Genomic DNA, 16898 nt, shown 5'->3' with positions numbered 1-16898 from the left:
ATCCTTTCCTATAATCCCCATATTGATTTACGCTATGGCTGTGTGTGGAGGGAGTTCTTTGCTGACTGTGCCATAGAACAATTACCTGTCATTTTAACCTTCGTTTATTATAGCAGGCCAATACTGACTATCCAGCTTTAGTATCTCATTTCCTCTATTCCAGAAAACCTGGTACCTAATATTTTTCTGGAGCTCTTTTTTGTTCTTCAACTGTTGACATCTAAAGGCACTTCTACCACAGAAGATGCGGATAGTGACCTTGAAGTCAATGAAAGAAGTAAAGGTAAACAATAGTATTGAGTGGGAAGAATGTTACTTCCATGGAATGACAATGTCATATACAGTAGTTGCCTTTAGCTTGAACTTAACTAAGCTTTGTTAGTCTTCAGTTCCATAGAAGTGCCTTATTACCACTATGGGACTCATCTGAGATGCTGACAAAGATCACGCATGTATATGGGAAGTGCTTCAGCAATATTGTAGAGCAGGGGTGTTAAATACTGTTTGAATCTAATTTTCTGCTATTGTATGAGATTTGCTGTAACTGCTTGCTAACACTGACTTTCAGAGAGAAGGACAGACATGCTAAAGTCTCTCCTCCATTGATCCTTGTGGCTCAGAAGTGCTGTTGATCTGCTATGTGGTTCTTAAATTTAAGATTGGGTTACAAGTGCACAGGATCCATCCATATAGATACGTAATTTTTGCATTTATTTTTTGGCAAATTCAGACTTAAGCTTGATGCAATTAATACTTTGATATGGATATAAAAAACGAGAGTGGCGTTAAGGTGAGACAACTACTCCCCCTCTAGATGCCCCTATTTGATCAACATTTTTTTTGCCGCTCACTGATTCTTACAACCGAGATTAAGAACGTGAAGTCTCCAGCTATGGGAACAGCAGCTGATGGCTGATTGCAGTTGGTCTGTTTTTTGTCCTGGATCTGCTTACTGTTGGCCAGAACATTGAGAAGAAATCTTTTCTTTCCCATACAGCATTAAGCAATTCAGTTGCCGGTAGTGTAGGAAGGATAGGGATGGGAGGATTTGTCTATTCATGTGGCAGGAAATAGGAACTTCTGGGAACTTCTGGAAATTGGGTACTTGTCTGGAAGACTGTTTTTGGACATGGCAGTTCCTACTTTCCTGGAGAGCTAATTTTTGGTCTTTTATTTTATAAATGATGATAGATGCTGTTCTGTCATGTTTCTTTTTTTTTCCCTTAGATGCATCAGGGAAACAGCATTTCCGAAGTGTGGACAATTGTGTTTATTTTGCTGTTCAAGTCTTGGATTATCAGTATGAGTGAGTTGAATGTTTTTTTTCCTCTGCTTGTGTCCGTAGATGTGTGTGAGATGAAGCAAGCGTGCTTGGATTTTAGAGCTTTACTACTTACAGGCATGGAGTTGTTACTTTTCCCTCAAAACATACAACTTGGCCTGGATTTGAATGTCTGTGAATTATCCGTGTACTGATCTGTCTACTGAACTTCAGTGTGATTATGCAAGAATGGGGAAGTCATGAGATGAGAGCAATGAAAAATAGCCTGACAGATGTCAGTAGGATTTGATGCCAGATGCCTGGCGCTTAGAACTCTTTGCTTGGTAGCTTCATAAAAAATGAGCATAAGCATTTCTTTAGGTCTGGTCATGTGTTTTTTATGTCTTTCTGTCTGTGGGTTTTATCCGTGTTGTTTTGGCAGAATTATTTCCCGTTTAGAAAAGGGGACGCTGAAGCTCTTGGCTGAAAATGAACGGATTGCATCTTTTTCTCCCACCTTGCATGAGAGGCTCAAGCAGGCTTATGAGAGCAGCACAGCCAAGGTAAAAATTGGCAGACCTCAAGTGATACTACTTCGTACCTTTGTGGTGTTGCTCTTTTATTTGCGATGGCTTTGATGTTAAATCTCATTCCTTCTACTTTGAATATCTTGTCATGTTGTCTTTGGCAAGTGTCGAAAAGCTCCTTTTTTTTTTTTTTTTTGTTTTCAGTGGGTGAGTGAATTACTAGGTCCAATGTGTGTTAGCTCTGAATCGTCACTGGCTAACCTTATATTGTGCTCCAGGCCCTGACCTCAACCACTGACTTTGACAGGGTCAGGTTTTGCTTTTGAGATTCTCATCTAATAAATGTGGATCCCAGAAGAATGATCAGTTAGTTGCAATGTCAGAATGTAGTTTGGGGGAAGTGGATTTGTTCCATAGCTACAGACTTCTTTTAGGCAAATGAAGCTTCAGAGGAGACAATGCAGTCTATGAAAACTGGTCATCTGAGTTAGGGAGCTAAGGGTGGATGGTAGGAATGTCTGCCTTAATGTATTTTGTGCCTTATTTCATCCATCTTTTAAAAATGAAAATTGCTCTTAGCAAAGAAAGTACAGTGTACTTTCTGAGACTAGGGCATGTCAATAACTGAGCTTTTTAGTTAAAGCTGTAAATAAAGGTCTCTTGTTACTTGAAGACATAGGCTTTTTGAATAGGAGAAAGAAGAATAATAATATAGAAATTGCCAACCACTATCCTGCATTGTCTGGAGCCCTATGTTGAAGGTACACTTTGAGAGTTTACAGACTATTCTTTCTGCGCTGTTTCAATACTGGTTGCAATCTGTTCTGCAGAGCTTTCTTAGAGAGATGAGAGGCTTCCTCTCATAATATGGAGTGATTCTGCCTCTGTAGCGTAATGTACGTTGTACAACAGTTGGTGTTTACTAGCAGTAAGCAATTGGGAAATGGCTAGTGTCTGAACAACTCGACTAGTGACGCTTGGTTTCCTCATCATACCTTTTCCCTACTTTTTCTAGGTCTCAGATGGTTGGGTAAATTAGAGACTTATATTAGTCTAATGGCTGCCTTTACATTTTTAACAGGTGTCACTCCTGCTGCCATGCTCTGTACAATCTGTTTCCTTCCAGCCTGAAACTGACAATCGCTCTAACTTTCCCAGTGACAGAGCATTTCACATATTTAAGAAACAAAGGTAAGTTTCTTCTACTGTTACTATATAGCACACAGTCTTTTCATAATTATGAACAAAGAATATTAAGAATGTCTCATGTATGCTACATGCTGTAGAAAAATCTGAAGATTTTCACTCAAAATAAATAAAATTAAAAAAAAAGGGTCTGTGTCCATATTGACTGCAGGAGCTAAATGCTTAATGTCTTTAGAGAAGAACAGCCTAATTCTTCAGGAGTTACTGAGACTTCTGATAAATGCCAGTACAATGTGTCACCCTACTGGATTGCTTCTGCATATAAATCTGGTATGCTTTTATTCTTCCTGCCACCTCCCTCCATGCTTGCAGCAACAGGGTGAGGGGAGAATGGCAAATTGTCTTGGTCCTTTTTTCTCTCCTCATAGGTATTATTTCATGTGGCTTAATCTTTCCTGCCTCTCAGTCTTCAGTATGTCTGGTAATGGGTGTTTTGGTCATTCCGTCAGAGCTTGGGCGTAACAAGCTTAAGCACTTGCTGTCAAAGACATGGAAAATGGAAACTCGCTGAAGTACTGCTAACATTAATGAGTTTTGCAAAGGTATCTGGATGCTTAGAGGCTTGAGTTATTTAATCTGAGGTAGATTCTTGCCGGGGAACTTAGGAGCAATAGAATATTCAGTTGTTACTTCAAATTTTGAAGAGTAGGAACTCATACCCTTAAATATCTTGATTCACAGGGATGTATTTTATGAACTGCTGCGTGAATGGGAGGATAACCATGAAAAAAGTGGCTGGGACTTTGAAAGAGTTCTGGGCAACAAGATCAGGTAAGAGTCTTATGCAACTTCAGGTAGCTCTTTGATGTAGCTGAATTGCTGGTGCAGCATACAAGACTTGGCATCCTAAGTTTCCAGTTCTTTCCAATGGTCTTCTGCACTAATCTGTAGGGAGATGTGCTTCTTGGAAGGTTCTGTCTATGTAAACTTACTTCTATATTTAGAACTATCAACCATTGTCTTAAAGAAACAAGCCATAAGTGGCAAGGGCCTAATTTGGTTAGTCTTGGTGTAGCTCTTTCCCTGTTCATAATCACAGAAAGAGCCCCTCTCACAACCTGTAGGTTGTGTTCTGAACGTTGTCATTGTATACACTTGTGTGTGCATTTCATACTTCCAATGCCCCACTCACTCTTAACTGTGGAGCAGTGTGTTATACGTTCAGAAGCTCATAGCTCTTCTAATTATTTCAGAGGGTTCTAGTGTATTGGCTCTGAAAACAAGCCAACTGTGGCTCTTTCTGTGGAAAGCAAACTGTTTTACTCATTGATTGCTTTATCAAAATAGAGTATATATAAAGAAACTATTATGGTTTTGAAAGCAGTTGCCTTGTGGGTTTCTGTTAGTCTTAACCACCAGCCTACTCAAGTTACATGTATGAAGGTGACTTTTCACCACAGGAGTAAAACAAAGCTGAGATTCATACTGAGAAATTTTCCTTCTCTTTGGGCATCAGAAGTACTGCTGTTGCTGTTTTCTTACTTGCATGTGTGTGCATTCTAAACTCACTGCTTTGCACAGAGGAGAGTGGGAGCTGAATGAATTAATTTTCTTCCTAAATAACAGCATTATTGCAGGAAAGGAAGAGAGTCTTTTTATCTCCAAAGCTGTATTTGCTCTGCAGGGGCTCAGGGAGAGTTTTTGTTTCCATGATCAGCAGGTGGGGCTCAGTGCTTGGGAAACCTGCTTATAAAGATGTTGCTTTTTGTAGTGGCTTTTGGAGATGGCTTTCTTAAAAGCAGTTATTCTATGCTTTTTTTATAGTTTGAGGTTAAAATACTTTTTTTTGTACCACAGAGATCCAGTCAGCATTTTGTGATGTTTTCATTCACAGGGCCATGATGGCTCACCTATCTGCAACCTGCAACCACAGCCATTTTGCCAGGCTCTTTCAGAAACAGCTTATCCAGGTAAACGACTTCATGAAGATATACATCAAAGCTGATTTGATTCTTCCTTGGCCTGAGAAAACAAATTGTCTTGCCGGTTTCTTTGAGATTTTTCCTATTGAAACTGATTTGGAAGCTAGTCAGGTCTTCAGGATGGAAATTTCCTTCCTTTTCCAGAAATATATATCAGTGATAAATTACTGATGAACTCTGTGTAAGTCAGGGATAAGGCACACTGTATGCATCATGAGCTGTAAGAATTAATTCTTCATGGTTATTTGCTTTGACCTTCTAATTGTAGAACAGTTACAATTTTTAGAAATGTTAGGGATCTATTTTGACATATATCAAACGCAGAGGTTCTCAGTTACGTTCGTTAGCAACATGAGTGTACTACCTGCAAGGAGTTGCTGGTTCTTCTGTGTAACAGTGCAACTGTCTCTTTTTGAGATAGTATTGCTGAGGTGATTTACAGGGTTTTTGTGGCCAGTTTCTGGCCAGTTTCAAGCATTGTCTGACTTCACTGTAACTGAAGGAATGAAGAAAGAAAAGATGCTTCTGATTGGAGCATAGATATTCACAGTATTCTCTATAAAAGGCTGGCTTATTGGTAGGTTCCTTTTGGATAGCAAAACAGACACAACCTTCCGCCTGCCTTGAGTATTAGCGCACACACATTGCCAGGAAGTTGCAAGCTGCTGGAATGTTGAAAATTCCTCTAGTGTTCAGTCTGAATTTGCATCAATGTCCTGTCTGATGTGTGTGTTCAGGGAGATTGTGAGGAAAAAGGTGAGGTGGACTTTGTTGGATCAACAGGATTTAATTAGTCCTAGGTACTGTATTTCTCCTTTATATCTGTGCTTTCTTAATGAAGACTGCAGGATTTCACAAGGGTAACCAAAGTTTTAAACTGATAACTAGGAGTCTTCAGTTAATCCAATGTGTCTGACCAGAAAGTGATTTATGAAATCGTGTCTGAAATTGTGATAGTGATGCAGAAAAGAACCTAGACTGAGAATTTGTGTCAAGGCCTGATAATTTAAAGGTTGGGAAGTGTAACAAGATGTTCTTTTGGGAGGGGAGGATACTCAGTTTAGAATAAATGGACCTAGTAGTTGTTTACTTGATATACATAGTTAAATGTTGCTTTTTTTTTTTATGATCTCACTCATTAAAACCATCCTGACTTAGATGTAGGAGGATGCAGTCATCTTTTCCCTTGGCTCAGCATTGGTTAGGTTACATCTGGGGTACTACTGTGTCCAGTTTTGGGCTCACCAGTACAAGAAAGATACAGACTCACTAGAGCAAGTCCAGCACAGGGGCACATAAATGATTAAGGAACCGGAGCGTTTTTCATATGAGGAGAAGCTGAGAGAGCTGGGACTGTTCAGCCTGGAAAAGAGAAGGTGCCAGGTTATCTTAGCACTGTGCACAAGTAATTGATGGGAGGGAATGAAGAAGAGGGAGCCAGATTCTTCTCAGTAGTGTTCACTGACAGGGCATGAGGCAATGGACACAAATGAGAAAAAGGAAATTCCATCTGAACACAGGAAGACACTTCTTTACTGTGAGAGTGGTCAAACACTGATACAGGTTGCCGAGAGAGGTTGCGAAGTTCCAGTCCGTGGAGACATTCAAAACCCAACCAGACATGGTCCCGGGCAACCTGCTGTAGCTGACCCTAATTGAGCAAGAGAGTTGGATTAGATGATCCGAGAGGTCCCTTTCAACCTAAACAGTTCTGCAGTTCTGTGATTCTTCGAGTTTTGAGTAGTATCTGTGTGTTTGGGGGAGGGAGGCATGCATTTTTTAACTTCTAACTCTCTGGAAACTCCAGGAAAACCTTGTCTGGGAATGCATAGTGCGGTGTCACGGTCCTCGAAGACTAGGCTAAAGATCCTACTGAGTGATTCACAAAGACTGTGCGAGAGATAGGTATTTTCTCTGCACATCCATATGTAGTCTGCTAGATGTTCCTGAGTTAGATGTATAGGATTGGAATTCCATGGCTCAAGATCTCTAGGCTGTTAAGGGCCAACGTGGGTAGCATGTTTTGGCATGAGGAAGAGACATCTCCTGTATGTGGGCTGCCTGAAAACGCCATGCTTGGATTACTCCTAAAACAAGATTTTGTGAAAGGAAGGGAGAATATGTGGGGTGAGAGATGAAGTGAAATGATGCCTTATTGTAAATTTTTTCCCCTCACTACTCTTTCTGTCTCCTGAAGATGTGTAAAGGTCCTATTGGTGGTGGTGCAAGCTGGGGAGACACTCCAGACCAGGATGTCCTTAATATGCTGGGTTCTGATAATCTGAGCCGTCTGAAGAGGCTGCAGGAAAGATTTATTGTTCCTCAGAGCATCAGAGGACCTTGTCCACCCCCTTCATTCCCAGGATGCCAGCAGTTCTTCAGGGATTTCATCCTCAGTGCAGGCAGGTTAGTTGCCTTTGGTTGCTGTTTCCTTGGTGCAGTGTGTGAGCATGTGGGGAACACCAGCATGTCACTCTTGCAGTGGGGAGCTGTTTGGAGAGCTTGGGGCATGATGTAACCTAGGCAGGGCATATCAGAAATGTTTTTAAGCTGCATAATACTGCACTTAGTGTTCTAGGCCAGCATGCACTGTGGACATGTTGCTAAGTGAGCTCTGTCTGGAGCATAACGTGTTTGTATGTGTGCTACATTAGGCTAGACTATATGGTAGTAATTTTCCTTCTATAAAACCATAATATATGTCACAGGCCATCAGCATTTCCCAGTGTCAAAGGCGTGCAGTGCTGCTTAGCAAGGGCACTGGACTGGCCAAATGTTTCTTGTGTGGTAGTGCATGAAGCTAAAAAGTTAGAGGATGAAGCCAGGTTCATGATTTTGTCTAATGAGTTTTTCACAATCCACAGCATGGAGGAGTTGTGATCTATGGGAGATTTCAATCTTAAGTTCAGTTACTTTACAGCTTCCTGCTTCAACAGATCCATATTATTATTATTTTGCTTGGACTTGTGAAATAGCATCTGTTTGAAAAAAATACAAAATGGGAGTGGAAAAAAGGGGAATCAACCAGTAGTAGTCTTGTCCCTTGCTTTCTTGTCTGTCAGTCTGTTACACTGGCCATCTGCTGATGCTTGATACAACTTATGAGACAAGCTTGAAATTTTGCAATGTGTTAGTTGAGGTCTTACTGCTGTTTTCAGCCCAGTCTGACTCATCATCATCTTTTGCTGAAGTTACCAGTTCAATCAGCACCTGATGGATAGTCTGTGCCTGAAGATACATGAACTGGATGGCCTTACTCTGGTGGAGCATGAGCACAGTGATGGGGAAGCAGATATGGATGAACAGGTAAGCTTGTTTTTTGCAGACACATGTGGCAGGAGTTTCCCCGAACTGTTCCTGTACCCAAAGAGTTACTGGCTTGATTGTGAGTTGCCTGGAGCTTCCATTGCTGCATTTGCAGGACAAGAGCTTCTTCACTGGGTTTTGTCATAACTCTGCGACTTGGTTGTGGATGTCTGAGGCCCTTTCCCCTTACTTGCATGCTTCAGGATGCTTCATGGAACTGTGTCATAAGAGCTGATGCACAATAGTTTGAAAAGTGAGAGCCTCTTTTTAGGTTGTTAGTACCCTGTGTTAGATCAGTGAAATAGCGTAGTCCAGTTGTTGCACTCAGTTGCAATAGCTCCTTGTTACTTTTCCACATAGATTTTGGTTAGAATGAATTTGTAGTCATACCTGTTCAGATGTTTCTTCACTCATCTGTACCTATCAGAGATGTCACAGTTTATTATCAGCAAAGTAGCAGCCAAAGGTTCATGAAGTCTCGCAGAGCAGTAATGGTATAAAGGAGGCAACATGAGATCAGCTCTCTGGTCTCTCATTGACTCCACAGTTGTTAGTATGAAGATGGGATTGAGCAGCTGCTTGTTTTAGAAAGCTCTTGAATGAATTTCTTCTGACTGTAAGTGAAGCAGTGGAGACAGATGCAATTTGAAATACTTGATAAGTATGTATTTTGGAAACTTAGCTTCATCACTGCTTTTAGTAAAGGTATGTGGCCCTTTTACATGAAGGGAGTGGAAGTTTAGTGTAGGTAGTTGCTTTGCCAGTTTAGGGTAGTGTTGCCCCAGTTTGCTTTTCTTCATTTCAGGATGAAAAGAAGCGTTTCACTGTGGTCCTGTTAAGCCTACGACTCCTTGCCAAGTTCCTGGGGTTTCTTGTTTTCTTGCCATATCGCACTGTGGAGCAGCCAACTAGAGACTTGCAAGACTCTGCAGTAGCGTTAAGAAACCAAGTAAGAAACCAAACTCTCCTAAGAAATTTAACACAGTCTTTTGCATGGCAGGCAGTTTTTCTAATCCAAGAAGGGGATTATGAATAGCTATGCCCTTTCAAAGTGAGCCAGTGGTTCCTGGGATGGTGTTATACTCTTCTGTGCCCTTGCTGCGTATTCCGAGGTGGGGAATAAAAGAAAGAAGAGTTTGTGTAAGCTAGAAAAGAGGGAGCAAGTCACTGATGGTGAGGTACTCAGTCTTCTGTTATTTCTGCTAATCTGAGCCTGTCATACCAGAACTCTGACCTGGCTGAGAAGATTTGTATTTATTGTGTAAAATCCAACTACCAGGAATGTTTTTGTTAGTTTCACACCCATCTCTTAGCAGTGTGTCATACTGAATGCAAAGAGATGGGAGTTAGACCTTGGCTGCACTTGTACGTAGTTGGACTTATAGCCTCACTTTTGAAAGTCCCAGTGAGACCTCTGGTTGCTGTCATAATGTGGTTTTTACCTCTGCTTGTGTGCAAAGGAATGTTTTCATTAGCCAGAAGCTCACTTCTTATTTGTACAGAGGATAAAATCCTAGAAAGAAAGGTCATGATATAGATAATTTTTTTTCTTTAAGTGTCAAAAGGTAACTTAAAGCTGCTGCTTTAAATTCTGTTGTCCATTAAGACCCTACCTGCGCTGGATGTATTGAAGCTTCTGAGACAATCTATTCGGGATCAACGTTCTATCTTAACTATTCCTTGGATTGTGGAGTACCTTTCCCTAGTGGATCATATTGCTCCTTTCCTTGATTACTACAGGAAAGTGTTTTGTCTCCTGCTGCAAGTATACAGGTAAGAGCCTGGAAAAGAATATTTATTAAGAACTTTTCTGTGAAGGTTTGCTTGCTCAGTGCCTGGTGTTTGAGAATTCAGCCTTATATAAGAAGTGCTCATGATTTGCACAAAAAAAAAATGTACTTTATGAATCTCAAACTAGGGCTAGCATGCAAAGGGAGCACATCCTAAACTTTGAGATTAATATTTGATTTAAATATATGGGTTTTTCATTAAGTAACAAAATTCCTTAAATCTCCGCTCACTCATTCTAGATCTGCATCTGTGAATTTTAAACCTTGAATTTGAACCTTAAACCTACAAGATATCCCATGCCTAAATAATGCTCTAGTTTTCTTTCTTATATATATAAGGAAAATTTAAAGCACATTCTAGAGTTACTTAACACTGGCTTTTCCAGTGTAAACTTAAACCAGCATGTTATTCAGATGCATACATACAAAAAGTTAGAGCTTACGCTCCACTCTTTAGGCAGACAAGTAGAGAATATGTACGTGGTGACAAATAGTATAATTAGAAAATGAGTGGTTTGGGATTTTTTTTCCGTAATGAAAATTGAGCTACTGAAATCTAACACTCTCTTGCTACTTTTGCTGCATGGCAGGTTAATGGTCCTTTCTGAAGATAAGGAGATAAGTTTCCTGAACAAGCTGCTGATCCTTGCAGTTCTGGGTTGGCTTTTTCAGGTAGAGTCTCCCGTGTGCACACAGCTTTTCCCTGGAAAAAAAAGCAGGGCACAGAACTCAATAGAAAATAGTGTTGAAATTAGTTAAAACACTACAAAAGAGTAGTTTGTTGTTCTGTTGTTTTTTCGATTTTTTTGTTTGTTTGTGTGTGTTTTTTTTTTTTTACACTAGTGTGGGGTTTAAAGAATTCTCTGTATTCTAGTAGAAAATAATTTTCCTTTAGTGGAATTGTATGAAGCAACTTTTTTTTTTCCAATAGGAATTCTAATTGCTGCTGAAACATATTCTGTGCTTATAAATCTGCATCCTTTTAAGCAAATTGACAGCTGATTCCTGTTAGAACTGGAAGCTTTTGTCATAATGGTGGAGTGCTAGCTGGCAGCCTTTAATTACTGGGGAATTTTTTGTCTGATAAAAGGAATGGTGTGTGATGAACTTTTAAAATCCGTTTGTGCTTTCGGTTGAAAGCAAGGTAACTGTTTAGCAGAAACCTGTTGGAAAGGTGAGAGATGCTATATGGGGAAGGTAAAGAAGGTGGCTTATGTTATGGTGATCAAAGTAAATCTTTAATTTTGTGGAAAGGTTCTCCTCAGGGCAGAGAGGATCCTTAGCACTAGTTTTTTTGTGGGTGGGAGGTTGGTGAGATTCTACTGTCCTCTTTATCAGAAATGGTGTAATTTACTAACTGCTGTTTGGGTTGTAACTACTGGAGTTTCTGTTTCAGGTTCCATCAGTCCCTGAAGAGTTATTTTTTACCACTGATGTCAAGCAGGAGGGATTGATGATGAATACTGTGACATCTGTTCAGGCTTTGGTGAGTTAGTGCAGCAGCATGTCCTCTGAATCTGTGGGTGAGGGTGGACCTACTACGGCCTCAGGAGTTTAAGATTTTTGTCAGGAACTTGGCTTCAGTGCAACTGCATTGAACATATGTAGGCCAATGGATGTGATGCCTCAGTTTGTCCAAGTGCCTCAATTGCATTGCATCCTGCATTGTAAACTGTGTGTTACAGATCTGGGGCTTTAGTCAGGCAGAAGCCACCTTACCTGCTGCAATGGCTTGCAGAATAGGTGCAAAGTTATGCAGGAGGATCAGATATTGTTTTTCTCACTGATTATTGCAGTACAAGGCAAGCTGATAGAACTGTAACTCTTCCCAGAAATAAGTGATAGTAATGGTGAACTCAAGAGAAATAGTAACATGGGACTGTAAGAGCAAGGTTGCTGTCTTTGAGGTCACCTGTTTTCCAGTTGCATGATAAAGGATAATTGAACTGAAAATGGTATGAGCAAGCAGAAAAGGAGGTAAGGTTATGGCATATGTGATGTTTCAGATAACTCCCAGACATGCAAGAGAATACATAATATTCCTGGAAAATGAGCAGTGTGTTATGCTAAGATATACGTGTATCTTGTTCTAATTAGGAAGTTCTGTTTTGCACTGTCTCTTCAGTAGCAGGGATAAGATGAAGAGATAAAATGACTTTTTTTTTTCCAAATGAGTGCAGTACATGCTACTCATGCCTCTGGCTGCGCTGTGTCGTACTAGGGTGACGTTACTCTGCAGTGCAGTGTTTCACTGTGTCTGGGTGAAGACACCTGTGGAGATGTAATGCATAGCAGATGTGCTTCATTTATTCTCTTCCATGGATAGGTTTCTCTTTTATGAGTAGCAGCTGTGGCAACAGTCCTGGTTCCCTTCTGTAACCATCAGCTTTCAGCTGGGCTTTGACAGTGATCAGAAGCAAAGGTTGAGGTACACTAGCTAAATGTAGAGCAGCTCATTGTGTGTTACAGGGCTGGACTGAACACTTGAGCTGCCAAGTTTGTAATTTTACTGTGGATTTGGAATCCAGTTACTTTTATTGTTTTAATGGAAAGACAGTTCTGAAACGTGCCTGTGACCACACGTACAGGATTTCTGATTTGCTGGTGCCTGTTTCTTTCCTGCTGCGTCCTTTCAGCATTTCCTTCTTCTTCTCACCAGGACTCTGTACCCTTGGTGGATCAGCAGTTACTTTATACCTGCTGTCCGTATCTTGGTGAGTATTTTACATATATTTGCTATATAAATAAAATAGATAAGTATATATTTATTTTTATTTATATATTTTATTTTTATTTATCTTTTGATACTGTGAGTCCTTGGTTCATCTTACCCCTCCTCACAACATCAGCTCTCAGTCTTGTATGAGTCAACCTTGATAAAAATCTGTATTGCAGAAGCTTGTGCAGCTATTAATAATTTGTGGTGAAGCTGAGAGAGGGAAGCTGCACAGTCAGGATAGTTGATCTACAGAGCTTGAGTACAGAGAGACAAGGGGAACTCATTCTTCACAAACTTGAAGGAAATATGATAGGGAGTAAATGTACAACTTTTCCATCCTAGGGATAGAGGTGTTTGTATTGTGAGGAATGCCTCAATCCTTGAGCATATTTCTGCTGCCAGGCAGAGGGGAAGAATCCTTTTGTGCTCTGGTGCTTTATCACATTGTTTTTTGAGGTATTTTTTTCCTGGGATCGGTGCTTTATTGCATTGTTGTTTAAAGTATTTTTTTCCTGGGATCTGACTGCCATTTGAGAAATCCCTCTCTGTAGACAATAGATTCCCAGACGGTGGGATGGTGCTCTGCGTCTTGGGACTTAGCTGCTAGGGAAACTGTATGTTAAACCTGCATCGCAAAAGCTTGTAGGGGTTGAACATGTCTTCAAGCTTTTCCCCTGGTCTTTTCTCCTGACCCTGTTGGAATTTTGTGTAACTCTGCTTACCTTGTTGTCCTTGTAGACTTTACAGTTCCTGCTTGCCATGCTAAAAAGGAATGCATAGAAATGACTCCTCCCTGATCCTTCTGAACAAGTCCTGTGTGCCAGAGAACTTTTTGGAAGCCTCTTCTTTTATCTTTGGAGCCTGGCCTGCTTGCCAGTTAAATGGGTGGGATGCCCCTCTGCTTTTCTGAAACTTCAGCTTTCACAGAAGCCGACAGGGTCTGCTCTGGAAACAGAACTGGCAATGTGAAAGTATCTCTCTTGAGTTTTGATTTATTCCCTTGCTTATGGGGATGGTGACTGCGTTTGCATGTTTTTCTGTACAGGTGAGCTGCGGAAACTACTTGCCTCTTTTGTGGCTGGTAGTGGAGCAAAAAATGGTGGCTTTATGAGGAAAATCACTCCCACAGCTGCAGAGTCCTTGGCACCCAAGGCTTCTGTCACACAGCGGAAACTGCAGGTAATGAAATCAGAGAGTTACAAGGAGAAGCAGGGCAGGAGAGAGCTTGTGTGAGGGTAAGGTACACAGTGATATCCTAATGCCAGGGAAAGAAAAGAATGGGCCTGGGCAGCTGGGAATATTATGTTTAACAGTCAGATATTCTTCCTCCTGATTCTTCCATTATAGTCATGTGGCTGGGATGCCATGTGGGTATTGAAATCCAGATAACTTCAGTAAACATTCTTGCAGTTGGAACAACTAGCCTGTTCCTCTGGCTTTTCTTTGACATAAAATATTGGTATGCTTCTCATACTCTGTTTTGGTTAGATTGTAGCCATGCTTTCCACTGAAAGAACTAAATGTGTAGGAGCCTACGGGATTACCAGCTTGTAATTAAAAAAGAGAGGATCCTTTCTTTCCAAAAACAAACCCTGTGTGGTTACTCACTACTAGTCAGAACTCTCCCATTCTTCTCTTTGTTGGACGTTTGCTTTTGTAGCTTCATAAACCCTGATAATGTGCTTTGGGTTAAATGATTAGAAGGAAATAGGAAGCGAATATTTTCCAGGGGTGCTGAATGCTACAGTAGGAGAAAGTTCTAGTGCAGGCAAGTTTGCCTGCTTTTTAGCACAATTCCAGATGGTAGTTCTGACAATTCCTGCATTGAGAGAGGAGGGTCTGGGTGGGGTGTCCTAATCAATTGTAGCGCTTTTCTCTTGAACAGGTAGAGTTGGAACAGGCCTTCTTCCACAACCAGCCTCCTTCCCTACGGAGAACAGTTGAATTTGTGGCAGAGAGGGTGGGATCCAACTGTGTTAAGCACATCAAGTAAGTGCTGGTGATCTGTAACTCAAGAGAAGCACCTTTACACTAATAAGGCAAAGAGTTGATCCTTTGAAATTGTGTGAATGGGGGAAAGAAAGCTTCCCTCAGAGTACGCCAAGGCTATATAAGGCTATGGCAGTGGGGTCCAGCAACATCTGATTGCTATCATAGATGGAAATTTGTGAAGGGATGCAAAGAGGAGGATTATATGACTCTGAGACACTTGAAATGTGAACATAATACAGCATTTTGAGACTTTATAGCCCTTTCAGAACATTCTTGCTAATGATAGGAAAACCTCAGGTCAGAAAGGACCTCTGGTCATCTTATCGAAACTCCTGCTCAAAGCAGGGCCAGCTTTCAAGTTAGGGCAGGTTGCCTGGCAACTTTTCCAGTTCAGTTGTTAAAGTATCTAAGGATGGGGACTCCCGTTTCCTTATATACTGTCAGAATTTCCCTTGTTCCACCTTGTGCATGTTGCCTGTCAACCTTTAGCAGCACGCTTCCTGGCAGTGTTATTGTCTTCTCTATAACCCTTCCTTCCCCCTTCACCTTTGCTTCTCCAAACTAAGTGAAACCTGCTCCCCTAGTCTCCTTGTAGGTTGTGTGCTCCAGTATACCAGCTTAGTGATTTTTTTTATTTTTATTTTTTCCCCTCCTGCAGTCACTTGAATTGTCAATGGCTTTCATGTACTGGGGCCCCAAAGCTGGGCAGTGTACTCCAGCTGCAGCCTTGCAGTGGCAAGGGGGGCGGTAACTTCCCTAGACTTGCTGGCTGCACTGTTGCTAGTGTCAGCCCAGCATAAGGCTGGCTGCCTTTGGACACTGCTAACTTAGCTTGTCTGCTGGGAACCACACATTCTCTTCTGCAGAGCTGCTCCCTAGCCAGTAGACCCAGCCTGTACAGGTACGCAGTCACCACCTCATTGTTGGCCCATTTCTCCAGCTTGTCACTGTCTTTCTGAATGGCAGCCCTGTCCTCCAGCATGTCACTCGTGAGCTTGCTGAGAGTTTGTACTGTCCTGTTGTCCAACTTTTGCTGAAGACATTAAACGGTGTCAGCCCACAAGGAATGCTGGTTGTAGTGAGTTGCTGTTGACATCTTTGAGCTTCTGACCACTATCCATTGACAGTATAAGGCTATAGCTGCCAGAAACCATAGATGTCTCTATTAAAACCTAAAGGCTTTTGACTCTTGAGTCTTAGTACTATTACGATATCTTCATTGCTGTTTTCTTCCTTACAAAAAGAACAAGGAGGTGGTACAGTACTAAACGCAACGTGATTAATTCTTTTTTAGCACAGTGGTTTATTGCGTTTGTGCTTGAGAGGAATGGGTATCCTCCTAAACCAAGTAATCCTTGATTTAGGAGGGAAACAGCTGGTTACAGTCAGTATGCACTGTTTGCACAGGTTTTAGTCTGTCTAATTGTTCTTGCTTTTTTACAGGGCAACACTAGTAGCAGAGTTGGTTCAAAGGGCTGAGGTCATGTTGCAGGATAAAGTGAAGGAGGAGGATGCTAATCATGACAAGCTGCTTGAAGAGGTGTGCGCTCATCTGTATGAGGAAGGAGCCCAGGCACTCGTCAAAGGCAGAGAGTAAGGAGGAAAAGTTACTTAAACTTGTGCCTTCCCGTCTCTTCTATTCCAGAATCTATAAGCCTAATTCGACTTGGCCTGTCATGCTCAGGTTCTGGTAATTATAAACCCTGACCTCTGCTGTTCTTAGGGTGACTGTCTGCTGCACCTTCAGCCAGTTAATGCTGTATTTGTTGAAAGGAATAAAGGTGCTGTGTGTCCCCCTGCGTCCAGCTCCAAATGGACATCCACTGCAGCTATTGTATTTCCTCTCTTTTGAAAACAGTATTGCAGCTTGATGGCTTGTAATTGCTTTTTCCTTATCCAGTTCTTTTGATCTGAGTTATGTTACTGCAGTCTTCCAGCTGGTTTTGACTGTAAGAGAGTATGTGAAAGTTCCTACAGTAATGAACCTCTGAGTGTTGTCTAAGAATTTTGACTAATCCTATGGCACATTTTCTATCTTTTCTTGCAGATTTTGCAAAAAGAAGGGTCCTGAGGCAGTGAGGGTGTTATTGCCAGAAGAGACATCTGCAGCAGTATGTGTTTTCAGTAAAACTTACTAAAGGCCTTGACTTTAAGTCTAGACCATTACCATTTTTC

At 41.2% G+C, this 16898-nt stretch overlaps 1 protein-coding gene across 1 annotated transcript in view; it reads left to right on the top strand.

Moving 5' to 3' along the window:
- CDAN1 (codanin 1) overlaps positions 1–16898 on the top strand; it is a 32942-nt gene that overhangs the window by 8718 nt on the left and 7326 nt on the right. Inside the window, exons 5-21 of the mRNA XM_086612791.1 lie at positions 164–283; positions 1228–1306; positions 1704–1824; positions 2870–2979; positions 3676–3765; positions 4829–4904; positions 7114–7322; positions 8108–8222; positions 9028–9171; positions 9829–9995; positions 10603–10684; positions 11409–11498; positions 12672–12726; positions 13777–13910; positions 14617–14720; positions 16167–16316; positions 16771–16834. Coding sequence (XP_086468917.1) covers positions 164–283; positions 1228–1306; positions 1704–1824; positions 2870–2979; positions 3676–3765; positions 4829–4904; positions 7114–7322; positions 8108–8222; positions 9028–9171; positions 9829–9995; positions 10603–10684; positions 11409–11498; positions 12672–12726; positions 13777–13910; positions 14617–14720; positions 16167–16316; positions 16771–16834 — 1910 coding nt within the window. The remainder of the gene's footprint in view (positions 1–163; positions 284–1227; positions 1307–1703; positions 1825–2869; positions 2980–3675; positions 3766–4828; positions 4905–7113; positions 7323–8107; positions 8223–9027; positions 9172–9828; positions 9996–10602; positions 10685–11408; positions 11499–12671; positions 12727–13776; positions 13911–14616; positions 14721–16166; positions 16317–16770; positions 16835–16898) is intronic.

The sequence above is a fragment of the Tauraco erythrolophus genome, chromosome 6 (assembly GCF_009769465.1).
Source record: "Tauraco erythrolophus isolate bTauEry1 chromosome 6, bTauEry1.pri, whole genome shotgun sequence".
Classification (NCBI taxonomy): Eukaryota; Metazoa; Chordata; class Aves; order Musophagiformes; family Musophagidae; genus Tauraco; species Tauraco erythrolophus.
The sequence above is the reverse complement of the archived record's forward strand: the minus strand, read 5'-3'. Positions and strand labels throughout refer to the sequence as shown.